Source organism: Hyperolius riggenbachi, chromosome 3, assembly GCF_040937935.1.
Source record: "Hyperolius riggenbachi isolate aHypRig1 chromosome 3, aHypRig1.pri, whole genome shotgun sequence".
Lineage (NCBI taxonomy): Eukaryota > Metazoa > Chordata > Amphibia > Anura > Hyperoliidae > Hyperolius > Hyperolius riggenbachi.
Window position 1 is genome coordinate 472,259,975 of NC_090648.1, and position 10,459 is coordinate 472,270,433.

A 10,459-nucleotide genomic window follows, 5' to 3' on the forward strand; every position below is an offset into this window, starting at 1 on the left:
ACACCTTATCAGAGATAACATGCCTTATCTGAGTTAACACACCGTATCAAAGTTAACACGCCTTATCAGAGTAGCATAGCGAACCCGCAGGGGCTCAGGGCAGGACGAGTGGAGCTCTCGTCATTGCCAATTAGCAGACATAAGTTCGTAGTGAACGGTATGCTACTCTGATAAGGCGTGTTAACTTTGATAAGGCGTGTTATCTCTGATAAGGTGTTTTAACTCAGACAAACCATGCTATTTGTCTTAATGAATCAAGCCCCTTATCAGAGATAACACATCTTATCAAAGTTAACATACCTTATCAGAGTAGCATAGCGAGCGCTAACTTATGCCTGCTAATTGGCAAAGACGAGAGCTCCACTTGTCCTGCCCTGAGCCTCACGGGTTTGTAGCTCTTGCTATGCTACTCTGATAATGTGTGTTAACTTTGATGAGGCGTGTTATCTCTGATAAGGAGTGTTAACTCAAATAAGGCATGCTATTTGTCTTAGTGAATCAAGCTGCATGTGTGTGTGAAAACATGCACGTTTTATCACAGAAGCTAATGTGATTGATAGAGAAAATCTGTGCAGTGCTTACCTGTTGTATGTTTTTATCTGCATGGGGAAAACACATTAAGGGCCTGATTCACAAAGCGGTGCAAACACTTTGCACGCCTGTGAAAAGCCCTTTATCACGCCTAAACTTAGTTTAGACGTGATCTGAAGGAATTCGCGCGAACTCCCGCGCGCAAAGTTTTGCGCGCGTAGCACGGTGCGCTACGCCCATTAAGCCCTATGGGACTTTGCGTGCGCGGGTACGCGCGCAAAACTTTGCGCGCGGGAGCTTCGCGCGAGTTAGAACACAAAGCGGTGATAACTTTGCTAGTGCAAAGGTTATCACGCCTAAAGTCTTTTAGGCGTGATAACTGAGTTATCACCGCTTTGTGAATCAGGCCCAAAGTGTGCACTAGTCAATTGAATAACATTGGTTCTCAGTTTACCTGTGCAGAAAGCGAGGGGGCCCCATTGAAAGTGTTGCAGTGGGGCCCAGTGATTTCTAGTTATGCCCCTGGTATCTGGAGATTAGGGAGGAATGTATTGTGTGCCACAGGAGGTTCAAATCCATTAGATTAATAATACCTTCAATAAGAGACAGCGACATAGGGAAAAATGTAATTTACAGTGCATGTTACTCTTTAACACATGTATATATTATATTATAAGTACACAGGTCCAGTTCTAGCCAAAGTGGGGCCTGAGCAAGAATTTCCAAGGGGCTCTCCCTCAACCTGACACTCCTCCCCCCACCTCCATAATTTAATGCAATATTGGGGTAGTGGCCATTTTTTTTAACTTCCCTTCCCTCCCCCAAATAGTATGACGTTATCCAGTGTGGCTCCAGACAGACCCCCCAGGTCTACCCCACATGAATAGTGGTCCACCGGGGCCCCTGTAGAGTGCTGCAGTAGAGTGAACTCGCCTATACATACTAACCTAACATGCCGCTGGGTCATAGAGAAGAGGCGCCTGCTGCAAGGATAAAAACGAAAGCACACAGACTGAGTTTGCTCTGCTACAAACACTCTGCAGGGACCACTATTAACTTGAGGGATACCTGAGCAAGCCTGTCAGCTGGCTCTGGGGCCCTAGGCAGCTGCCCAGCGTGCCCCTATGGAAGTGCTGGTCCTGTATGTACATGTGTTTCTAATTTGATCATCAGTGGTCTTTTCATGCTTGCTGGCAAAGACCAATGTGTAGTGGAATCTATACTGCAGTCATGATTCCATACATCTGATGGGCGGGAGGTTTCACTTGGATCTATTTTCCTGTTTTAGGGAATTTGCTGGTTATAACCTTTGTCAGCTACTTTGGAGCGAAATGGCATCGACCAAGAATGATCGCCACCGGGTGTCTGATCATGTTTCTGGGCAGCTGTCTGACGGCGTTACCCCATTTCATCATGAAGAGGTGAGAGTCTGAATAGAGGGGGAGGGGGGGGGGGGGGATAAAAAGTACAATTTATTTTCTATAAAGGGTACAAATGATAAGATCACATGTCACACATGTTCTTCGCATATACAGTTTCAGTGTGTTAAAGGACACCTGAAGTGAGAGGGATATGGAGGCTCATGGGCGTAAAAATAGGGGATGCAGCCCCTGCTCTCGTGGGGGTCCCGGGGTCCCCCTGGGGCCAGCTCAGGGCTGTTTTTGGGGGCTGGAGGGGTTGCAGCATGAGGGTAGAGCTTAGTAGAACGTCAGTGGGGAGGGGGGGGGGAACGGTCCCCCTCTCCCTCACCTCGGGCTCTCCCCTCTGTACTCCCCTCCAGCATTGAATAGAGCGCATGCACGCGGCGGGCAGCGGCAGATACATACCTTCTTTGCGTTCCAGCGCGGATGTTTCTCCCTCAAGTGTCTGACGCGACTTCCTGTTTATACAGGAAGTCGCGTCAGAAGCTGGAGAGAGGAACATCCGTGGAACGCAAGGAAGGTATCTATCTGTTGCTGCCCGCCGCGTGCATACCCACTGTTCAATGCTGGAGGGGAGCACAGAGGGGAGAGCCCGAGGTGAGGGAGAGGGGGACCGTTCCCCCCTCCCCACCGACGTTCTACTAAGCTCTACCCTCATGCTGCGACCCCACCAGCCCCCAAAAACGTCCCTGAGCGGGCCCCAGGGGGGAGGGGGGGCCCGCTCAGAATTTCTGCAGGGGGGCCCGGCGATTCCTAGTTATGCCCCTGTGGAGGCTGCCATATTTATTTTCTTGTAAACAATGCAAATTGCTTGCTGGCTGTCCTGCTGATGCCCATAATACATTTGCACAACAAAAAGACCAGAAAAAAGCAGTTTCTCTAAGATAGTTATCCTATGAATCAAAATTCTGACACTACAGCAGTACCTTAATCAAATCTTTATTGACCAATAACAATAGGTTTAAAAACACTTAAAACAATAACTGATCTCCCATGCCCATAGATCCCATAATAATCCAAATATTTGGCAAGTTACATCCACCACTCACTAAGCAGCAGTGCAGTGGCCCAATAATATGTGTCTCACCTGCTGTATTCAAATAAGATATATTATATGATGAGAATGTGGGTCAATACACTGCTGGTCAGACAGCAGACCAATATCTGTATACAAAACAGCATCCTATTCAGAAATTCAATCTGGTATAGAAAAATTTGCAAATTCAATAATGAAGGTGCTGGGGCAAAGCAGCAATATATGGGTCTAATACAGAAGACCATAAAGTGCATCACATATCAATATTATACAAAACATATCATTCAAAATACAAAAAAGTGAAAGGAAAAAACATTGTGCAAAGTAACAGCAACCACCAAGAGGAAAATAAATCAAGGAAATAAGTAGAAGACGCTCACTCAGGGCCGGATTTGTACTTTTCACCGCCCAAGGCCACCAGCAGCAGCTGCCCCCCTCTAGTATAGGTAGCCAGATTTAGCCTGATGACCCCCCCCCTTCCTTCTAGTAAAAGAAGCCAGATGCCCCCCCCCCCCCTTCTGTATAGATAGCCTGATGACCCACCTTCCTCTAGTATAGGTAGTCAGGTGACCCTTCCCGCCCCCAACCCCACTATAGCCTGCTGCCCACCCGCCCTTGATCCTGTGGTGCCATAGGCCATGGCCTATGGGGCCTTGCCTTAAATCCGGCCCTGCGCTCACTGTGATGACCATGGAGTGGCCATGAATAGAACCCAACCAGAGAAATTGATAAGCAGTATCTAGCAAGATATAGTAAAGATAAAGTCAAGGATGCAGGTATAACAGAACGGCGTGAGGCTTACCAAAGCATGTAGTGTGACAGGGCCAGGGAGGCCAGGAGATCCTACCGCTTGCCCCGAAGCTACATCAGGGAAGTCTGGCTGGAATAGCTGCATGCTGGTTTCAGGTGTGCGATTCAAACACTACTGTAGCCAAAGAGATCAGCAGGACTGCCAGGCAACTAGGATTGTTTAAAAGGAAATAAATATGGCAGCCTCCATGTACCACTTACTTTAGGTGTCTTTTAAGTTCTCTTTCAAGATCGCCTGAGTTCCATCTATAACAGGGGTGGGCAAACTTTTTGACTCAAGGGCCACACTGGGTTCTCAAGTTTGGGGCTGGACCAGAACAAGAGTGTGGAGCGCAAAGTGCCTCATGTAAAAAAAATGGGTGTGGCCATGATGGGAGGTGGGGGGAGCTAACTGTAATGTCACAGTGTAATGCAAAGACAGTGAGCCCAAGCTTTCTCCCAAAACACATGTACACATGCTAGATTTCTCCTAACCTCCCTGGCGTTCTGATTCCATGCTGCGCACGGCCGCGGGAGGTTTTTTTTTTTACCTAATTTTTTTTTCTATGTAGCTAGCCTATGGCTAGCTACATGCTTCCCCCCTCCCTGCTACATCTCTCCCACCCTTATCTCTCCCACCCTTCCGATCGCCGCCAGTGTGAAGACCCGTCCGGAAATCCCGTTCTGAATAGGATTTCCTTTAGGGCTTCCCCCGTCGCCATGGTGACGATCGGACTGATGTCATCGACGTTGTGACGTCCCGATCCACCCCGCAGCGCAGTCTGGCACTGATTGGCCAGGCTGCGCACGGGGTCTGCGGATGGGGCTCAGCTCGTCTAGAACGCTAGGGAGGTTAATTTGAGGACAGTCTAGTGTGTTGTGAGGCTTTAGTACCACAGTGTTCAATGGAAACCACAAACTGCATTAAAACTACATGCGAGATCCTCAACTGCACTGATCCCTGGAAACAGGAATGGGACCAATGCACGTATCTTCATATCATACAAACATCTTCTCCTTTCCAAATAGATATCAGTACGACAGAGTTTCCACCTTCACATCAGACAATACAACCTCCCACGCCCAACTGTGTCTGGCCAATCACAGCCTCGCCTCTGAGAAGCCGGAGTATCCAGAAGGTGACCGATATAAACTTCATGTAGTTACATCTCTTTGTACTGTTATATAAGTTACGGCCAGAACCCGAAGTGTGGCCACTTCGTGTTCTAGCCAGCCACTTTGGGTTCTGGCCGGTCAATGTGCGAAGTGGCCGCTGCGCTGCAGCCAATGTTAGAAATGGAATGTTTCCTGTTAAGATTAATGTATTTTCTGGCCGTCTCTGGCATATACATGATAAATGGTATACTTTATCTCTCCAAGCAGAGTGTACAGCCGGCTCCTCTGAGTCCTTAATGTGGTTGTTTGTCCTGGTGGGAAACATTCTACAAGGAATCGGCGAGACCCCCATTGAGCCTCTCGGACTCTCCTATGTCGATGACTTTGCCAAGGTGGAAAACTCCCCTTTTTATATAGGTAAATTCTGGTTATAAAGTGGGGAAAGAGATATGTCTTTTGGATAGATAGTCCTTAGTAGGGATGGTTGAAAATGCAGATTTCCGATTCAGACGATATTCCTCAGAAATTAAAATTTCTGATTTTCACGTGTTTTTTGTTATTGTTAAGGAAGTTTGTTATGTTCAATTCCAAATTCTGCGGAATCCTTTATATTTTGCGGATGTTCGCTATATTACACGTAATCCGCAGTTCCAAATGCCAACTGCAGAACACTTCCGAAGTTCTCTGATTGGCCTAATAATTCTAAGTCTTGTGGTTGAGAATAGTGCGCATCCTAGTGGCTGCAGCTCTGGCGCTTTGAGTGCACCAGGAGAAAAGAGCAATATAAATGTTATTTGTCTTGTGTAATATTCATGCAGTATTTACCAGAGCACTTTGGGTTGAAATTGTAACGATTGGGGAATTATTTCCGTGGTCAGCTCACAAGATGCGCGCTGACACTGCGGAAATCCTCCACAAGCGTATAAAATAACAGAACCCAGCTATGGTGCTATGCACCTGTAGAGGGAAATTCCCACCGGCAGATGGAGCTGTGGAGTGCAGAGGAATAAACCCTCTGCACTGCCACAGATGCCAGATGGGAATTGTACGAGATGAAGCAATATAGGGCAAGATAGCCCTTGGAGAGAGAGAGAGAGAGCACAGAGACAGAATGTATGTGTGTCCACCAATCTAGTCGCCACCCGGCAACGGTGAACACACAACAACGAAAACCAAGTGGGAAAGCAATCGCAAGAATGGCGATTGCTAATAGCGACACCAGACTGAGTAATACAGAGCAAAGGAACAGAATAAAGACAGAACTGATAACAAACAGTAATCCAACACACAGGAGCAGACAGGACTAACTACATGCGGTCACCACACGTTAGGCGCAATAGCGACAAAGCGTGTGCACGGCACGGTCGCCACACGAGAAGCGCAATAGCGACAAAGCGTACCAACCCTGACTAATCAAAGAAGCACGAAAACAAAAGAGAACGCGAACGCTTGCTAAACAGTTACCTCACCGAGACGACAGCAAGCGTTCGTTCCAGACAGACAGACAGATGGAGCAGCCAGTAGCAACCGCTGCTCTGGCTACACAGACAGAGTACAGAAGGAACCACCGCCTCTACCGCTAGGGCAAATGCGATCCCAACAGACAGAACCATTTCCTGTCGACCGCCGCTGGCGACAAGACAATCGCAACAGATAGACAGTACAAAGCAATACAGGTAACAAACAACCTGACTATGCTAACAGGAATGCTAGGGCACTCCCAATGAACTACTCTAAGATAGCAATATTAGCAAACAGTAAGCAAAGGGCTGAGACTCCAGGTAAGTAAGCAGGAACAAACCATCATGACCAGCAAGGAATTCTGAGAGGAAATGGTATTTATACTGCAAGCCATCAGAGGAAGCAACTAAGCAATTTGCATGGCAAGTGGATGCAAATTCCTCACCAGAACAGCAACTCTGCAGCTTGCAGAGTGGAGACAGGTCTCTTTTCCAGGGACCTGCAGCACTCAGACCTAACAAATGGTCAAAAAGCTGTCTGCCTGTGCAGACAGCAGAGCAGATCATTACAGAGATATATCAGTGGAATTTTGAGTGAAGATGATGCCATAAAAAATAACAAATATTTGGTAAAATAAGTTTTTGGTGGAAATGCCTTTGCTCCGCACTACAGCCTAACATCCTATAGTTCAGTTATCAGAGTAACACATACAATATGGCCGCCATGATTAGTGAATTGTGTTCTTGTGTCTGACAGGAATAATACAGACGTTGTCCATCCTGGGGCCGCTGCTGGGGTCACTGCTGGCATCCTTCTTTGCCCAGCTCTTTGTTGACATTGGCTTCATAGATATGGGTAATTGTACATTTGTCCTCCTGTGTATTTGAAGGGAATGTGCTGTACATAGTGTGTTAAACTTGTATTTGTTGCACGTATCTATAGAGTGGATTTAGTACTAAACAACACCTTTACAACACATTTTTAACCATGTGAGAGCCAAGTTTTTTTAAACGTTTACTTCCCTATTGTTCCCTGCCAGGGGCATATCTATGGATGAGCAGCCCCTGCAGTCTCGGTGGGCCCACAGGTGTGGAGGGCCCAAACTACTAACCTTTCCTTTCTCTGTTACTCCAGATCAGGTGTTTTTGTGGCTACACATCTTATGGGTGTGAAGATCATGATGGCCACATTTGTTTTATGACCCCTGTGAGATGGGCCCCCAGGCTGTGAGGGTCACCAAGGGAAGGCAAAGGAAGGGTTGTGAAAATTAAGGGGCCCCATCAAAGCTCTACTGGGAGGCCGCATGATTTGTAGTTATATATGTAGTGGTGACATGACTACCACAGTCATAGTCTACCCAATTATACAATTTCCCTATGTCCCTTCTATAGTCACAGCATACTCAACCATACCATGACACGACCATAGCCATAGCCTTATGTCCATACCATAGTCATAGCCTACCCAGCCATACCCTGTCCCTACCATGGTCATAGCCTACCCAGCCATCCTCCATTACTACCATAGTCATAACCTTACAAAAATAATAGCCTATCCAGTCATACCCTGTCCCTACCATAGTTATAACCCACCCAGCCATACCCTGTCTTTACCACAGTCATAGCCTACCCACCCATACCCTGTCCTTACCCTTGTCATAGCCTACCAAGCCATACACTGTAGCTACCACTGTTATAACCCAACCAGCCATACCCTGCCTCGAACATAGTCATAGCCTACCTAGCCATCCTCTGTTCCTACCATAGTCATAGCCTACTCACCCCTACCCTGTCCTTACCCTAGTCATAGCCTACCCAGCCATACCCTGTCCCTACCATAGTCATAGCCTACCCAGCCATACCCTGTCCCTACCATAGTCTTAGCCTACCCAGACATCCGCTGTTCCTACCATAGTCATAGCCTAGCCAGCCATACCTTGTCCCTACCATAGTCATAGCTTAATGTTGCTGCCATGGCCAAAGCCTAATGTCTGTAACATATTTTAGGACCCATTTAGGGAGAAGCCAGTCAAACTACTAATACATTATTGGGTTGTGGAGGAAACACACAAACACAGGGAGATCATACAACTCTCTCCAGTGTTCAGGCCTCAAATCAAATCTAGGACTCTAGCACTGCAAGCAAGAACACTAGTCACATAGTCACCATGCCACCCTAAAGCAAACAGCTCCACCTATACATGTAAAAGTGATAAAATAAGTATAAACTCCCTTAAAAGGGCCCACTCCGCCCAAAGCTGGGTGAGCTGGCAGACGATTACAGAGCTACACACATAATTAGCAACTCAAGCAATCTCATCACTAGGACTTTGGACATATCTTCTATTTCATCTGTGTCCATGTGGCTCTAACACCCCCCACACACACACTTCTTGTAGATGAGGTGCTTATAACCATGACGGACACGCGATGGGTTGGCGCTTGGTGGATGGGCTTCCTGGTAAGCGGAGTCCTGAATCTACTTGCTGCTGTTCCCTTCTGCTTCATCCCAAAGACTCTGCCCAAAGAGGGTGAAGAGGGTCTAACCGAGCTTCAAGAGACGCTGCAGCCACCAGCATCCAACAACACTACAGAAGCTACGAAGAGTAAGGAGTTGACTGTGCGAGGTGAGATACGGTACATCTCCACTTCTGACATTATCCTGAAGCATGCTACTATTCACTAATTCCCAATGTGGGGAGCAATCAGGTGAATGTCAGCCTCCAAAAGTTGCGATGAGCACAAATTTCGCACAGATGTAATTTGGCCTCAAAATTCGCAATTACGATGCAAAATCGTAATGTGAAATTTCAAAAAAAAAAAATCTAAATTTATTTCATCTGTAATTGTAATCATTCGTAATTTTGCGTACATTTTTGCATGATTTACGTGTAATTTTGCGCCGACATAAGCAGTTAAAGGACTTACGAGGTGACATTTGTAAAAATGACAGTACCTGTCTTTATTCTGTATGCACGGAGGACGCCATCTGCGCCCTCCGTTTACTTCCGCAGGGTCCCTAGCTCTTTGCCAGACCCCCGGTCGGCTTCCGACCCCACCGCCTGGGTCGGGCTCTCATGCCACAGGTAAAATGACCGCCGGAGCTTGCCACGGCTGCACATCTCTAGGGCTCCTCCCACCACGTGTGTGGATGGGGGGAGGCCCTAGATCTGCGCAGCTGCACTCGCGTCTATGCGGACTCCATTTTTACCTGTGACATGAGAGCCCGGGCGGTGGGGTCGGGAGATGACCAGGGGTCTGGCAAAGAGCGGGGGACCTGGCAGAAGTAAATGGAGGGCGCGGATGGCATCCTCCGAGCATAAAGAATAAAGACAGGTACTGAACTTTTCTTACAAATGTTACCTTATAACATCCTTTAATAGCAAAGCCCCATACATGCTATTGCCACCAAAATTGCTACATATGTTAAAGAAAATAGTGGGTACAAGTAAAAAAAAAATAATATTTCAAAAACCCTTTTTCTTTGCATTTTCAAAATCGATTTTCTCAAAAACTTCAAGGTCCTTTTGAAAACCCACTGATCTCCTTAAAGGACATCTATTGATTAAGGCTACTTCCACACTAGACACAGTTGCAGGACGGACACTGCAGTCCGGATCAGGGGAAGATTAGGGGAAGTACCACCGTACTGCAAACTGATGAAAGTGCATCAGTTTTGCATCAGTTTCCGTTCAGTTTTTCCCTGACAGAAAACGTCTCTATCATTAGGAAGGAGTGGGAGGATTTTTTTGGGCCAGTCATAAAGCTCAGGCTATCCGTTTTCACATCTGTTTTTTTCCTGTGGAGCTGGAGATGCGTTTTCTCATTGCTTTCACTACCCCTGCGTGTATCCGTGGTCCTGATCCGTTGCGTGAAAATGCAGCAGATCCGGACCTTCCGTTCAGGTTTTGAAAACGGGTCCCCGCAACCGCAGACGGATCCGTTTTTTACTTGGGTGAGGCTGGCTGCTATTTTGAACATTAGTACCCGGGACTCCGTTTTTCATCAGGTTTGAAAAACGCAGCCACGGATACGTTTCCAGACCTAGTGTGGACCAGGTCTAAGACATCTTTGCTTTAAAATGCTGTACATTAGGGTCCGCAGGA

General features: G+C 47.1%; 1 protein-coding gene and 1 long non-coding RNA gene across 3 annotated transcripts in view; one reads left to right on the forward strand and one right to left on the reverse strand.

The window, feature by feature from the left end:
- Positions 1-10,459, reverse strand: part of LOC137564308 (uncharacterized) — a 205,368-nt gene that overhangs the window by 81,494 nt on the left and 113,415 nt on the right. The gene's annotated exons all lie outside the window — the stretch shown is intronic.
- Positions 1-10,459, forward strand: part of LOC137564306 (solute carrier organic anion transporter family member 1A2-like) — a 59,653-nt gene that overhangs the window by 18,739 nt on the left and 30,455 nt on the right. The window contains exons 4-8 of the mRNA XM_068278034.1: positions 1,820-1,952; positions 4,807-4,916; positions 5,161-5,310; positions 7,111-7,209; positions 8,753-8,980. Coding sequence (XP_068134135.1) covers positions 1,820-1,952; positions 4,807-4,916; positions 5,161-5,310; positions 7,111-7,209; positions 8,753-8,980 — 720 coding nt within the window. The remainder of the gene's footprint in view (positions 1-1,819; positions 1,953-4,806; positions 4,917-5,160; positions 5,311-7,110; positions 7,210-8,752; positions 8,981-10,459) is intronic.